Source organism: Papaver somniferum, chromosome 7 (genome assembly GCF_003573695.1).
Source record: "Papaver somniferum cultivar HN1 chromosome 7, ASM357369v1, whole genome shotgun sequence".
NCBI lineage: Eukaryota > Viridiplantae > Streptophyta > Magnoliopsida > Ranunculales > Papaveraceae > Papaver > Papaver somniferum.
Genome location: NC_039364.1, coordinates 139,533,680 through 139,550,462, shown reverse-complemented (window position 1 = coordinate 139,550,462; position 16,783 = coordinate 139,533,680). Strand labels below are relative to the sequence as shown.

The window sequence follows — 16,783 nt, the reverse complement described above, 5'->3', positions numbered from 1 at the left end:
CAAAGCAGGGTACATCATCATCAGTAGTTCAGTAGGTGGATTGGGTCTGCCAAATGTAAATGCTTCTTCAATTTTGTTGGCCTGTAATATTTTGTTCCAGTCGTACAAGTTATCTTTGAAAGTTGCATTCGACTCTTATAGCAATTAGAAAGGACTACCTTGTACAGAATGACGATGCTACTTGTAACTATCATATATAAAGACGGGGGAACTGCAATGTTGTATACACTAGAATCTTGTTGAACTTACAACAACCCCATTTTAACTACTTTCTAAATATACTACCCCAACTAATATTAATACTTTTGCAAGAAATATCAGCGACATAGCGATGTGGAGCATTGTGTTTCATACAAGTCTTGCAGAAGGGTTTTGCTGCTGTGCTTGAGAACTCTGGGTTTGATTTGTGTGAGATAATTGATTTTGTTGTGATGTTTCTTGGGAACCTAGTTGGTTAGCTAATTGAGCATGCCTTCTCCTCCATCTAAAGAACTCAGTGAGAAGAGCATTCCCACTCATTGCAATTCCAAAGCCAGCAAACGATGAAAGTAAGATAGCCAGAACAACCTGAACATGAAGCTGTTGAACAATAGAAAGCAATTAAGTGCATAATGTTTGGGGTCTATTCAGAGTTAATTCTTGGCTGGATCTATATTGGCAAGTTACGGATGCTAAGAGGAAATAACATACCAGCGTGTAGAATAGATGAGCAAATAGAACTACCAGTGTAAACTGGATTGATGCATACATCCAGACAAACGCCCTTGTCACTGAGTGCACCAATCATGAAACAAGTCAGCCATCAACATTGAAAAACTTAAGACAAAGTGGGACTAAGATTTGATCAATGCACTATCTGGAGGATGCATACGTGCCAGTTAAAAAACATAGCTGAAACAATTTCACCCACTTACCCATGGTTGATGCTGTCATTGACGCAAGAAGACCCAGAATGCAGGAAAATGGCAACGTTATCTCAATTGCACCAGTATGCATTTTTGAAACCTGTCAAATACAGATATTGCTCTGAATGGTTATTGTTATATGTCAAAAAGCTCAAGTTAAACCTTGGCAGTCTTACCAGAAGCTGCTCGAGAAAACAAAAATAGGCAAGCATGCTAAGAATAACCAGAACAGGGACATCCTGCCAAAGCCTGAGAAGAAATGTTGAAGGTTTAAACTTTAGGCAATGCTACCAAAATCTAACAATTCAGTTTTAATGTTTCAATTATGCTGTAAAGTGTAAACTTGACAAAATAAACTTCTTGGTGGGCTAGTTTGCAGGGGTCTCAGTAATGTTTGCTTGCCTGTACTGCTGAACTGGTGCTTGAGATCTAAGTCCTCGTACATTAGGGGTCGGATTGTTCTCGATTCGCAGAAGGGTGACAGGAAGATTTTGAACTTCTTCATTACATACATCGCAGTTCTTGTTGCCCTTGATACTGAACCATTTTACAGCACATTCTTGGTGGGCCAGTGCAAGTTCACCTTTGCAGCTGCATTCTAGCTTAAGGGTGTTACCCCCTTCAGCAAGTTCGACCAAACAAATTCTACAAACAGCTTCTTTTTCAGGAATATCCTCACCGTCAACCTCGGCGTTGTGAACCTCTGAACCACAAGACTAAGATAAGAAATATGTCGGTTATCCCAATCTCTGAGTATAGGAGAAAAAAATATTGGACATAGCTTTGAAAGGTTGATGTTGCAGATGGTATAAAAATCAACTGCGTTCACAAAGCTACATGAATATGTTTAGTACTCCGATCTTTTGAGAAAAAGGGGCTCAAGATGAGAAAGAATATACCTGCATCTACCGTTAGAGCACTATTTGTTGCAGTGATACTCCTTTCCATCACTTTGGGACTTGATGTTATTACACGAAAGATATTACCTAAAGATTTAGTTCGCCTTATTCCTAAACCTTTAATGTTCATGGTGACTGAAAGTGAACGAGATATGTGCTGTTCGATCTCTTTTCCCTGCATGCATTTTGAACTTGCTCGTTATAATTATCGAGGAGTAGCATAGTCAATATAATGATGGTGGAAAGCTTACATTTGCATTTGATGAATCAGTTGTGTTTCTGCCATGTAAAGATTCCGGGTTTGAGTGCATAATCGGGAGGACAGGAAGGGATGATGTTCTGTTCATCCTGGACATAAATAGCTTTGTGAATGAGAATGACTTGGGAGCGGAACACCTTTCCTCGAACCCAGGTGTTGAAGCTCCTACAGCTATGATGGCAGCTCTCTCTAGCTCTGAAGTGGAACTCAGATATTTGAAGCTTAATCGAGGGAGGAGGCTTCTCTTGGATGATACACCTTTAGAAGAAGATGGGACTAATGACCCATCCATTCTGGTAGAGGCAGGACTGATTGGTGGGCGCGAACATACTCCTGTAGCAATGGGACTTGTTGGGGACATGTCAATTATATAAATTTCTGGAGAATAGTTATCCAAAATTCTCAAAGGTGTTTCTGAAAAATGAATTGGTCTACTCCACTGTTGATTATGCTGCATTTCTTCAGAAAGCCCGGTCAACTCCTCAACCTACATAACAAAAAAGGAATAAAGAAATGTGATGAGAAAAGTATACTGTTTAACTACTTCAATGGACTCTACTAAATGTCATTGAGATGCCTCATGACACAACATACTCTATAAACCTCTGCGACCCTTAATAGTATTTCTGATGCCTAAATAAAGAAAACAGAACAGAAATACTACCAAGAAATAGTTAGACGTGAAAACATGACGCTCAACACCGGTTAAGACTAAATGAATCCATGATTATGATCTCGGATTCTCGATAGGTAACTAACTCCCATTACCGATTACCCTACAATCTAGCCTTAATGAATCGAATAAATCAAGAGACATAGGTTGAATTACAGTTGGAGCTCCAAATAATTCACCACTGACTAGTGAATACCCCCTCTTGGCTTTGTTCGTTTTCCATATGGGCCCTAAATCATTCCCCACCTTACATACAAAGTGCAGTAGCATTTCTCAAAAGTATCCTAATAACAAAACACAAACAAAAGATACTTCCAACAAAAAATATTTCTTCCAATTACTTTAACTACAAAGCAGACCCACGCATAATTCATTAACTATTTATATGAATACAAAAGCAAATGCAGAGGTACAGAGACCCAACAAAAAGTGTACAGAATTTCCAAGTACAACCCAAGAACAAGATTCATATAGTTTTCATAATCAATAACTACCACAAATAAGAAATACCCACAAAACCAATTTCAAGGAAATATTCAAGAATATGAAAACTCCAGACAGTGTGTTGGAACATAGATACGACAACTCAAAGAACCAAAAGAAAGATGGAGCACAATTTTAAGGCTGGATATATTAGAAGAATAAAAGAAAAATACTTTGTGATTTTGAAGCACAGGTACTGTTCCATTGCATGCACTATGGATACATGCAATCCGGTCATCTTCTTCAGAAACAGTCCCCTCTCCACCTCCCATTTATTAACTGATATCACAAAAAAAAAAAAAAAACTCAAAGGATGGACCAAAAGAGCTCAACTAACCAGAATCAGAAAATTCGGCAACAAAAAAGAACCCGAACTCTGAGTACTAAATAAGAATCTAGAGATAGAAAAAGAAAAGAAGTTTTTGAGGAGAAGAAGAATAACAATAAGTGCGACAAGTGATGGTAGCTGTGGAGGATGAAGAAGTGAGAATTAGAAGATCTTTAAAATAGATTTGTTGGTCAAGTTAAAAGGGAAAATGTTGAAGGAGAAGTAAAGTGTGGGCCAAAATTAAGGAGCCTCGTTCGTATTGTGAATCCATTTCTCACGTCTCTCTCCCTTGAGAGATATTCCCACTGAATTCAGTTGAGTTTCTGTAATTAGGCTACACGTAATGTACATTTCTCATACCAAACATGTTAGATGTCTCCTGAATTTTGAGCTCTAATTTTGTCTCGTCTATATCTTGAACATGTAAATATACCCCTAAAGTTTTATAGGTGAGAAAGGGAGGGGTGTACCAAATAATCATTTTCATTAGCCATATAAACACCGTAAGCTTTTTCTTCTTTTTAGGTTAGGTGAATTTGTGAGATTCTTTCTTTTATCCCCCACTTTGATGAATGACGGATCTTTTTTTAAAGATTCGTTGGAACGTTGTTTTGGGTCTTCATTGATTACTAGGGGTAACTGTGTATTTTCTACCGTGAACGTAGTTTTGTACTGTAGTCTTTTTAGTTGTCAAAAGAGAAAAAAAATCCATCGAATAGAGAGAAAAAGAAAAAAGTTCTGGGATTCAAAATGACTGATAAATTGCTGGAACATGAGCTACCAAGGAGTATATATATACACCATAATGATTTATGGTGATCAAGTTTATCCACTATCAAATAGAATTACTCTCTCAGCTAGCCTTTTCTGCAAAAGAAAAACGAACCTTTCAGAAATGTCCAAGGTATCATACCCGTACTATTTATCTATTCATAGATATAACATAGTGGTCTGGTCGAGAAATTGTTGTTGGACACGAAACCTGGAGTTTGTACAATGAGCCTGTGATGAGAGGGTCCTCCGACTTGGACTTTTTATAACAATATTTTGATATAACTTATGTATAACCAAGGTAGGTGACGCTGATTTCGGATCAGATAGTGACCATCATTTATTAGTCAGCTTTCCGCATAAGTGAAAGGGTAGATCTCATTTTAGTGGCAAGCTAAGGTGGCATTTCCGTTTTTAAAACAAGATTTGGCCATCTATGGGTATCTAGAAGTGAATTCCACCTCATTATCAAATTATCAATCATTAAGTTATTGTCTTCTGTAAAACGTTATTTCCCAATCTTTTTTTCACCGTTCCACTACTAAAAAGGCAATCCATGACTGCTTCTCTTATGGTGAGGCTTTCAAGTCTTACACAGCCACAGAGATCAAGCACGTAAATATGATGGTTTTCACCAAGCGAACAAAACAACATTCTAATTAAGTATGATAGGATGTGTAGTACCAGCAGAAAGAGAACCGATGTCACTAAAGTTCGATAAATAAAGAAACTATTAAAAGACTCATTAAGTGCCTCTCTTAGTCGTTGAAAAACAAAAAGAACGACCCATTTTGAACGCAAGACATTAAATGCGCGCTCTGATGGTGGTGGAGGTCAGTTGTAGTCAAGTGGCATAATCTATTATTAACATAAATAAGAAATCGGATGGGACTTACAGTGGACTGGTGTTATGGAATGACTGCTGCTGGTGACAAAATGCAGAGTAACAGATATGTGCTTCTCCAGCGTCCATTTCAGTTATGCGTGAAAGCAATCCCAATACAGTTTAACAAGGAAAATGAATGATGGTTTGGTTTGGTTCAACTGGTCTTAAAAACAGATATTTTCTAATTTATGATTCATAAACATAGTCACGGATCGCCATAAAAGACTGCAGTTCTTTTCCTCCGTGCAAGTAACAAATATTTTTGAAATCTATTGCATAGAGTTAACAACGGAAACATCAAGCAGTGCCTCTCAAGATCAAAATTTGGGTGCTGCATTGTTTGATATGTTGTAAATTAGTAATTTGAGCAGATGATTAGTTTACCTCTCCAGTAGCATCACTGTTTCACAGTGTGGGGTGTGTGGGAAAAGATCAACAGCCATAGCTTTGATGGGTTGGTAAGGCTCTGAGGTGGGCATAGACTTAGCCCTCTGCCGTGCTTGACCTGCAACACTACGGTTCCTCCATCCTCTGTTGTTGGTGTTACCTTTCTCAGATTTATCGGTGGACGGTGCGCAGAGCTCTATGGCGTTGGCAACTAAGCTTTCGGGATTACAGGAGATGTAACTGAAAAAGAAGGAACATTGAAAGATAAGAGCATGTGTCTCTTAGCTTAAACCAAAGAAAGAAGCACTCAAAGCCGGGAACTTACACAAGTCGCCGTAAAGATGGATGAGTCCTCAACGCTTTAATTACCTGTAGAATATGCAAGATAACCCAAAAATTAATTTCTGCCAGACCATGTACATAGGACCCTTCCAAATAGAGCCATTCCAATCAGGGTAGCAGCTGAAACTAACTGAATAAACACAAAAATACATACACAACCCCAAATCATAAATAGTAATACATAGAGTTTACATACAGTTGGGTGAAGCCCAGCCCTTGGAGGATCGACAATAGCCACAACATCTTTATACTGCCTCATTAAACTACCATTTCTTCCATTCTGGTCTTCTGAAGAACAAATGGTCTGGATCCGCCCTTTGACCTCTTCCTGACATATTTGGGGACAACCAGACTCATTATTTGCCTCAGAAGTTTCATTACTTATGCTCTTAAGATCTACTTTTCCATGGAGTGAACTTTCTTTTTGACCACTAGCATCTCCTGAATCGTTGGTTTCAGACAATCGTAGAGGTTCTTCTTTCTCATTTGCCACATCTATATACTCTTTCAGTAGAGACCCCATCACATCCTCAGCCTGTTATCATTTAATGTAAGTCAACTAGAAAAGAGAAGAACAGCAAAAGCAAAAAAAACAACAACAACTCCTTATCTTTAATTCACCTGGTAAACATTGGAACAGAGTATCACTAGCTGAAATTTAACTCAGTCTAGTAAGCCTCTGGTGACTAGTCTCATACGACTACATATCCGATTCTAGTTTCTCAAAAAATAAAATGAAATAAAATAATCCTTACTTATTTTTCTCTCATGTTTTTTTCTTTCTCACCATGAGCAGCCCAACATTTTTGTAGCCCTTCTGACTGAACAAAAGAAATGAGCAGGGGGGTAACCAAAAAAATATCTCACCTTTGAACAAATAAATCTACAATTCTTGATATTATTGATTTCTGCATTTCTCTTAGCATCTAAAACCGCTGATGCGTTCATTTCAATGCCAACAACCTTGTCAAATTTTATCAACAAACTAAGTTAGAAAATAGGAGAATGGTTAATGTTCTTTTCCCCATCTTGAAAAATAGGAAAAAAATAAATATAAAAATGGATTTGGAATATTACCATACCAACACGGTGTGCTAAAGTCAGCCCAATAGTTCCGGTTCCACAGCAAACATCAAAAAGCAAGGTATCTGGACCCAAACCAGCCCAATCCCCAGCAAGGGAATAGAGTTTTTCCGCAGCAAGGGTATTAACCTGCAGGTTTATGAGACTTGAGGATAAAACAGTTTAACTTCAGAGAATTCTGAAGCTAGAAAGATGACACAAATGAAGAGATCCTAACTTGAAAAAATGCTGTTGGAGATATGCAAAACCGAAGATTCCCGATGTAATCATGAATTCCTTCCACAACACTACTCTCAGACTCCTCTCCAGAAGCACTTTTGGCCTTTAACATGGATAGTGGTTTCAAAGGGGCATCAGCTGGTGCCACATTTGATATACCGGTGTGATCCTGAAAAATTGTGGAACCATACAAAGAAATTGGTGACAGTTAGAAACCAATCCAGCAATCAACAACTTACATGTAATTCAACTTCTACATCAGAAGTCATGAGTAATGACTTTATGAGGTGAGTGAAATGTTAACAGTGTGAATAGTAAAAGATACAAGAGAGGTTCCAAAGTGAATTATAACAATTATCAAAAAAGGAACTTGAAGAGCACTGAGAAGAAAGATAATATAAACCAAGAGTGCATTCAAGAAAAATTTTACTCAGTTGCACTGGAAAGTAACATGGTTGGTCAAATCTTCAGCTTACAGCAAAAAATTAATACAAATAGTAATACAAAGCAACGCAAGGAACAGCTCACCTGGACTACCAAAGACGTTAAAGGTAAAGGAGGAGAACTTGCACTAGCCCCTTCAGAAAATGCTAGAGCCATGCTCTGAAATTCTTTTGTTAGTACTTCCTTGTCAATGCCCGTTGTACAAACCTGCAGGCAAAGTCAAGAAGAAAGAGTAACCAAACTTAAGCTCGAGAGAAAGGTTTTCCCCATACTTGACAAGATTTTAAAAGTTACTATGCGAATTCAGAACAACGATAATTCTTTGAAAATCGATTTTGAAGAGGAGACTCCAAATGTATCAAGCAAGTAAAATACTGAAATGCAAATTCATCAAACTTTTGTTTATTTTTCTCGTCTTCGTACTTTAGTTGGTAGACCTTTCATAGCAAGAAGAACTGAGGGATGAAATACAATGTAAGCAGATCTGACCAATGGGACTAACAGATCAATGGAAAAGGAGAGCAGTAACCCTGATAATATACAGACCTGAACCATGACCATGACCTCTGAGATATTAGCTTCAAAGTTCTCAATATCGTAGTCCGGACCCGGGTTCCTTCCTTCTCGAACCTACACCAAAGAAGAGGTCAAAGGGTAGTAAAAGGATAAAAAAATTCCATTGCTGACCCCATCCACTGCAACTACTTTAAGTACTAGACAAGAATGATACATGAGGTTTAACTGAAAGCTCAACAAAACAATATAATCTTACCGTCAATTGACGCCAAAACCCGGTATTATCAATCCTGTTCCAGACTGGTAAAGCTGAATGTTGTAGATAGCCTTGAAATATGGATGCAAGTTTACAAGAAATTTGAGAAACATTTGGACAGTCTACAGGTTCCTCAACAGCTGTTACACCTTCCCTGAAATATCATATAATTTCATTTTTGTTAATATACACCCACAAACATAAGTCAGTCCAAGAATATGACGAACTTACAGCCCAAGAATAAAAACTGAACCAGCAGCATAACCAACCTAAAGTTCCCCAGCATAAATCCCACAGTGGGTTTCCCTTGTACAGACAATCCTACAGAGAACTCACACTTGTTTCGATATCCCTTTACAAGAGGTGATTCAACAATACCTTCAAGTTTGCATGGGAGACCACCTGAAATACAATTTTGAGGCAGTATTGCACATTAGTTCACAATTTTTCAGTTGAAATAGGGCCAGTTGACAAGTATTTCGGAAGGTGGGATGTGAGACTATAACATGCAAAGCAGCTACAAAATGATAGTAACTAATTAATGAGGGATCATCAGAATACACGAGCAAAAATCTGCACAATGACTAGATGAAGAAGAAACATCACAACAACCACTCTGAAGTATCATTTGAAAGGCTTGATAAAAGATTACCTATTTCCTTAGACTTGAGAATCCACTCTGGAAGCGTAACCCCGCCTGAACAAGCCTTACGTGCATGCCGAGTCTACATGGAAACCCCGATATTTTGTTAGCAACAAAACTTTTCACTCCTAAGCACAAGTATGAGTTAAGGAGGATTTCTCACAAGTCTTTTAAGTGTCTGTGCAAGTGAGTTCTTTTTATGCTCTAACTGATCACTATAAGACATATGAGCTAGAGGAGTCACTGCATCACGGACAGTTCTTGCCCTTGGGACAGCATTACCATCTTCAGAACCAGTTATAGAAAGAGGGCCATCTGGATCGTCACTGTCAGGAACTGTTAATATTGCTTTCTTTTCAAATGTCCGTGGTACGACATTTGCGACCTTAACATGTCTGTTTCCAATAGCTTTTCCATCCATCCTCTATCAAGTTAAACAAAATAGAAGACAAACATTAAGTTTTCGAAATTCAGAATTTGCATATACTGAAGTATATAATACAGAAGTGTCCAACAGCTGAGTTGGTCAGACACTTGGTGTCTGTACCAAGAGGTATGGGTTTCAAATCCCACTTGCACCGGGATTGGGTGGGATTTTTTTGTCTTTCATTTCCCAGCTACCTGGAATTGTAGGCAGCAGGCCTCTTCTTAAGAAAGAGGTTTCTAAAAGAGAAAAAAAATATATATAAATATATATATATATATATATATATATATATATAATACAGAGTAATACCTCTATTCCTGCCTTGACCAGATCAGCGGTTTCAAAGCCCACAAAACCTACAGCCATTCCTATCTTCTTTCTAGCTGTTTTATATACAACACCCTGCCATACAAAAATAGCAATTATGCACAAACAACCAAATACTTAGTCTCAAACTTCAAAAACTGCATTCCCGATTCAGCACTGATTTCTCGAGGTACTTGGTAGGAACATATAGCGTCAAGAGTTAGGGAATGCATCTGCCATCCGCACACTAAATAGAAGAGATGTTTTGCCTTCAACAGTTAAGATTGACTCTATTGACCATCTAACCACCTAAAAGATGAGCATCAGTTCCCGACACAGTTGTGCAGGCCAAAAGAATACCGGTTGTGCCTAGTTGAATAAATAATACGAAACAATTTGGTTTCAATTTCCCAGGAACTATAAGCATGAATTTGATATAACTAGATCTGGCTGTTATTATTGTACTCAAAACACAGTTTAATTGATTGTTATTATTGTATTCCATTTCCTTTTACATTTGACATTTATTTGTTAGTAGTCTCAGATTCTTTAAAATAAGATAGTTTTGGGAAAGTAAAAATGTAAAATCAAGAACAATGAAAGCGATGAGACCAAAATACCAGTACACCGTCAATTAGAAAATTTGAAAAACCATAGAATGGGATTTATCAACTTCTTCAGAATCAAAACTCAAGTTCTGATTTTCTATGGTTCTAACTAAAATGCAGAAACTTGCAGAAACTCACAATTATCTCAGAACTTGAGCTTTAATTTTGAAGAAGTTGATAAATCTTTTCTATGGTTTTCAGATTTTCTAATTACGATGATGCACTAATGTTTTCCTCTTTATCCATTTCTGTCAATTTACGGTTCTTGATTTTGAGGACCCCAGATTACTAAGAAAGAAAGGTGTTCAATCATAGACTAGGTTTAAGGGAGCCAGGAGTCTAATGATTGTATTTATACATTGATGTGCAGTATCAGTTTGTAAAATGAGCACTATGCAAACCAACACAATATGCGTATGTGAATCAACATATTGTTCTGTATGACACAATGTTACTAATAATTTTGTCTATGAAGAGAGTTTTGCATTTCACTTCTAAATTTGTTTTCATGTACAATTTACACGGCCTTATATTATTTATCTAAATAAGCCAAATATGAAAGGAAATTGGGTACAGTAAAAATAATAACAGCCAATGTTGTCTGGGGCGACGTGCCGTGTTATTAGTCATCTTGCCTGATACGTTAACCAAACACACAAATTAATGGGATCTAATCTCAGGGAAATAAGTGAGCCCAATATTAACAAGAATGCAAGGTTTAGGTTGCCTAGGCAAAGTGAGGTGCTTAGGTACCAAAACTCCCACCGGCGCCTCTGATCCTAGTTGTCTTACTCAATGTATGATGCGTATGTTTAATAACAAAATGTTAAATTAGGGCTGCGAATCCACGCAGCAACTATTTTGAAAACTAACTAAAATAATTTCAGATACCAATGTGAACTTACCAGTTCATCCATAAAGCTCTTCAAGTCATCTGAAATCCATTTCTTGGGAAGATTCAAAAGGCATTTATCAAGAGAAGGATCCAAAGAATCGACAAGTGCATCAGGCATAAAAACATCTTCCCTAACATCATCTTTTCCTACTATGTTATCACCATTTTCCAATTTCATAATCTTTTTCGCTCTTTCAGAAGTTGGATCCCATGAATTATCAGGCCGTGGTCTTAATTCTTCTTCATTATGAGCATACCTACAGTTTTCACCGTGACTACAATCCTTATCTTGGCGTCTGTAAAATGAACACAAACTTGTTTTCCACATAGGATGACGAGCCTTAGTTTCTCCTTCTTCATCCTCGCCTTCTCTCTTTCGCTTATCCCCTTGGGGTTCATCGTCATTACCTGAATGTTTCTCTGTCAGTTTATCGACTGAATCTCCTCCGTTCGTTGATCTGATTTCTTCGGATTTTAGGCTTCCCCCGATTGACGTATCGGTATCGATTTCTGTTGGAGAAGGAATTAGGGTTTGTGATTGAGATGTCGCAGTTTCTGGTAAAGTGGTAGCCATTGATTAAGGTTTCTCAAGTGTGAGTGATGTTGAAGTTCTACCTGTGATACAGTAGTGAATAAATATGCTGTCACGTCTAAAACCCTAACTGAGAAATGCAACGATTCACTATGTTTAACCTAAACGCGATGTGTCCAAGATTATACTGGCGCGAAACTATGGCATTATAGGGGCCGAGTCTGGAATAACCAAAAATCAAACTAAATGGGCCTTAATGTCGCCTTTCCCATCTTCACTTCCACTTCGGTTCGTTGCGACTTGCGACGTCGCGGCTAACTTTGCCTCGTTAATTTAGGGGTGAGAATGGGTGGTGCAACTAGTCAACCCTACCCAATCCACCCATACGGGAGTAAGCACAAAAATTTAAGGGAAAGAAACCATTTAGTCGTTAAACGCGTCAAAAAGTACGGATTAGTCCATCCCAAATTATAATTTAGTCCAAAAATTATTTAAGATATAAAAAATATACAAATAACCTTCTTGATTTACAATTTAATCCAAATATTTATAATTTAGTCCAAAATAACTCATGATGTAAGCATTTATAAATAATATAAAAATAATTTATTTATCGAACCGTTTGTCTAAAATTCGCAAACTTTATATATTCGGAAAGCTCTTTCCGAGGTCTACAAAAAGAGTGCCCATATGACTATAAACTTTTCAGTTTTTTAAAAATTAGTTTACATTGGTGTACAAACATGTAATAACATCTACAAAAATCCAGAAAATCCAAAGACAAGACAAGGTGCACCAGTTTTTACACCACATGCAACTTGAATCGTCCACCTAAGCGGCTAAGTACCACTAACGCTATCCATATTCAATAAACAGACCATGGAAACTCAAATGGATTTAAACCATCAACCTCCGCAAACCTTGTGATAGGCGTTAGGCGCTCTACCAAGGAGATAACCAGGCAACATCGCCATTACCGAATCAAATCCGACTTTGATAGAAACTCCGCCGAATCCAATTCCGTACCCTCCAGTGGCGAAGTAAAATCATAATGCACCGGACCCAAACGATCATATGGTAAGGAAAAGATTTGAAACTCGTAGCTACATCCATGTATTTAGCTATGTCTCCCTTGGGCACTTCTCCTTTACCATTCCAAAGAGTCATCCGCGGATACCATAGGTGATAACGATCTTACTAATGGTACCATCATCCTGTTCAACGTCCTCCTCACGATGAACCGCTAAAACATGAGGATCGGGAGCATACTTAGGAAGTTGTTCTTAAGACCATGCCTGCATGAAAGAAGCAGGAATAAAAGTCTCGACCTTATGAACCGCATTAACTATGCGAACGTCGTGGCAAAACAGGTCCAAATTACGGTATAGGCCGCCCAAAAACATTGGTGCAAGAGGAAAAGAGACACCCTGAGATAGTAGCACGGCCATCGGTACAAGCTCGCTTTTGATAGTGTCATGGGGACTTATTCGAACACATCATGATAAAGCTAAAACAAAATGTAGGCCGCCAACTTGGCATGGGGATTCTTTTCTTTCCTGCGAGGAGGCATAACCTTCTTGTTAACCAACTGTGGAGCACAATATTTGATCCAAAGAGGGAATGAGGCGTGTCAATTGCGTTTACAACCAATTCAGGACTCGTCCGCGCTAAGGGAATTGGTGAGCCGTGAATTGCTTCATAAGCACGGGTAGAACCAGCGAGCAAACACTATCCCGTTGGGCGTAGCAAAGAAATCTTCTTATCTTCAACCGCCTTGGCCTTGCCTTTGGCGGTGGGCGACGGATTTCCCTTCTGTCTAGCGCTTGCAGCATTTCCTTTGTTTTCCCGCTTTGCCGACAATTGATCTTTCCTCACTTGCTCGTTACGAGAAACATCCTTACAATCTAGCAGATGATCCCACAACTCCTTGTCCTCGTTATTTAAAGCTTCAAAAACATCTACCTAATCATACAAATGACTACCATGAATGGGAAGTCCCATGAGAGAAACTACGTCCTCTAGGACCATGGTGGCTTCCCCCCATGCAAAAAACAGAGTATGAACCCAACGACAAAAAAAACGTGTCATATCACGGCTATATCTAATTACTTCCCGCTTGAGAGACAAGTTTATGGCTTCCTCGATATCTGCCGAACGAAGGGCGGCTATATGATCTGGATTGGAGCGGATATAAGACGTCCAATGCGGCCATATGGCAGGTGTGGTGGATGAGGAACGAATCTCAATTGCAGGGAGATTATAATCGCCGCGTTGAATATCCATACGCAAAACTTTCTTGAACGAGAAGGTGTCTAGAGTGTCCGTCTCAGGATACATGAGCCATCCGGGGGCAGGAGGATAGGGTAATACGGAAGGATTAAGAAGGCGCGGAACGAGAACGTCATCCATAGGAAGGACGCACTGACCACCACGGAGGCCTCTCAACTTTATTGCGCACTTCAAATCAAGGATGCTTGTGATTTCTGGGATCGTGTACGCCTTACCATCTGCCGTTAGAGGTATATGCAATTCTTCCTGATCCTCGTATTCGACTTCTTGGGAGTCGGCGCTCATCACTTCCTATGATTCCTCCTCCTCCTCCTCAGATGAGCTACTACTGGTGGAGCTGCTGGACATGGCGCGTGTATGATGTGTTTAGAATGAGGTGAAATAAAATGACAGGATAAAACAAAGGAAGAGGAATAATCCAGTAAGTCAATATATAGACAATCTCGAGACTTGAACGTGGCGGTTACAAAAGGAGAAGAGAAACTAAAAGAAACTGTAAAGTTTCCTACACGTCCCGGAAGATGAACTGTCACCTAGGGACGTGGGGATAACAAAAGGAATCCACCCATACTTCTTAGGGGGAGGTGCGCACGAGGAAACCAATTGACTATTGGGCTATTATCACAATTAACCCAATAGTTAGGGGACTAATATTGATACCTGATAATTATTACCCCTTAGTGTTAGAGCAATGCTCGGTCGAACTCGCAAGCATTTCTATCTGAAGCTTGTTTATCAAGTTTAGTTGTCAATACTATAAGTCTTGATTTCTAGTCTACTTATAGCTATGTCTCGGATTAGGATAGAATGTGTAGTTGAGCTTTAGACTTCACGACGTTCATCGATTGAAGACGAAGATCTACTAATGGGAGGTTGGAGGAACTTCATCAACAAAAGGTATATGGAGACTTGAACTCACCTATCACTCAGAAGTCTATTATATTCTATCTCATATTGAGACTAAGTCGTATTGCTATATAGACTTTACATTATACACATTTGATATTTTGAGCTGAGTTTAACTCGCTTAATACCTTTCTCGAAATATGTGTTGGAAAGTTTTTTTCTTTAACTACGTTCATCATTATTCTTGACGAAAGTCAAAAGACGATCATGTGAAAATCGCCTTGTAACATCTTACACGATTTGTGTGAGACAGTCATTTGATATAGACTGGGAATGTTTCGTATTGATCATTCAATCACTTGAAAATTGCTTATAAGCTAATAGTTTATATGAGACAGCTATTGTCGTCTTCTAAGAATGTCTTAATGATTGAAATGGGAGTTTAGAACAATTAATCATTGTTCTAAACCCGTATGCAAACTGTTGTAAGAATAATTCATGTCCGGGAACCAAGTATGCATACACGTATCCGAACGGTTTTAACTGTCAAAGTCCGGGAACTAAGTTTGCGTACCCGTTTGAAAAATGTTTCACCTGATGCGGTCTGGAATGACAGTATGCATACACGTTTGCGAACTGTCAGAAAATATCAAAGTCCGAAACTTAAGTTGGCGTGCCCGTTTGCAAACTTATGTGGTTAAGTTATAAAATCGGTTAAGTATGATTTCATACTCATGAACAAATACATTTTTATATTAAGGAATGCAATCTTTGCAAATCGTGGATAAAGTGTTCATTATCTGATTCTTTTGAATCAATCCAATTTTGCCTCAATTGTGTCTTGTATACTCTATGAGAATATAAACAATTGAACAACTATATGAGTAACACAATTAGATTTGATTATCATTTGATCCAGATGTGTTAAGATGAACATGGTTAAGACAAAAGTGTTCATATGGCTAACTTCGGTTAACTGTTATTGAGCCAACTCAATATACACGTTTAGGTACGGTTACGTAACAAGCTAAGACTATCTAACAGTGGAGAGATATTGCCTTGGTTTTTTGCAAACTTAGCTTGAATTTTAAATCAGGTTTTCATCCAACGGCGAATATTGATTGCTTTGTTCCAAAGTTATCAAACCCTGATTTGAAGACTATACAAGGGAGAACTCTAGCATATGGGAAACCTAATCCCCACACCTCATGTGTAATACTAGTTGCGACTAGATTGATTCTCATTTAACCTAGGTTTTTCTTAATGTTAGAGCACTGCTCAGTCGAACTCGCAAGCGTTGTTATCTCAAGCATGTTTGTCAAGTTTAGTTGCCAAAACTATAAGTCTTGATTTCTAGTCTACTTATAGCTATGTCTTGGATTATGATATAATGTATAGTTGAGCTTTAGACTTCACGGCGTCCGTCGATTGAAGACGAAGAACTACTAAGGGGAGCTTGTGGAACTTCATCAACAAAAGGTATGTGGAGACTTGAACTCATCTATCACTGAGAAGTCTATTTCTATTCTATCTCCTATTGAGATAAAAGTCGTATAGCTATATAGACTTTATTTTATACACATTTGATATTTCGAGCTGAGTTTAACTCGCTTACATATTTCTCGAAATATGTGTTGGTAAGCTTTCGCTCTAACCAAGTTCATCTTTATTCTTGATGAAATTCAATAGATGATCATGTGAAAATCGTCTGGTAACATCTTACATGATTTGTGTGAGACGGTCATTTGATGTAGACTCGGAATGTTTCATATTGATCTTATGGTCA

General features: G+C 38.3%; 2 protein-coding genes across 4 annotated transcripts; both read right to left on the bottom strand.

Annotated features, from left to right (window-relative positions):
- Positions 1–114: 114 nt before the first annotated feature.
- On the bottom strand, positions 115–5,363 carry LOC113298579. Of its 3 annotated transcripts, XM_026547345.1 has the most exons (9): positions 5,215–5,363; positions 3,393–3,498; positions 2,056–2,550; positions 1,805–1,979; positions 1,308–1,608; positions 1,082–1,154; positions 915–1,005; positions 691–770; positions 115–579 (listed from the first exon to the last, which is right to left on the bottom strand). In XM_026547345.1, exons 2-9 carry the CDS (start codon positions 3,489–3,491, stop codon positions 349–351), a joined length of 1,545 nt encoding a protein of 514 aa, XP_026403130.1. In that variant the 5' UTR covers positions 3,492–3,498; positions 5,215–5,363; the 3' UTR covers positions 115–348. The 3 variants fall into 3 exon arrangements, with proteins under 3 accessions (XP_026403130.1, XP_026403129.1, XP_026403132.1); XM_026547344.1 differs by lacking the exon at positions 5,215–5,363 and having other exon boundaries at positions 3,393–3,962; XM_026547347.1 differs by lacking the exons at positions 3,393–3,498; positions 5,215–5,363 and adding an exon at positions 2,728–2,874.
- A 3-nt stretch (positions 5,364–5,366) lies between these two features.
- LOC113298578 (zinc finger CCCH domain-containing protein 24-like) lies at positions 5,367–12,017 on the bottom strand. The gene is made up of 14 exons (XM_026547343.1): positions 11,341–12,017; positions 9,831–9,923; positions 9,258–9,518; positions 9,104–9,176; positions 8,721–8,853; positions 8,452–8,605; positions 8,226–8,309; positions 7,764–7,886; positions 7,234–7,404; positions 7,011–7,145; positions 6,801–6,896; positions 6,130–6,468; positions 5,917–5,960; positions 5,367–5,831 (listed from the first exon to the last, which is right to left on the bottom strand). Exons 1-14 carry the CDS (start codon positions 11,902–11,904, stop codon positions 5,585–5,587), a joined length of 2,517 nt encoding a protein of 838 aa, XP_026403128.1. The 5' UTR covers positions 11,905–12,017; the 3' UTR covers positions 5,367–5,584.
- Positions 12,018–16,783: the final 4,766 nt, after the last annotated feature.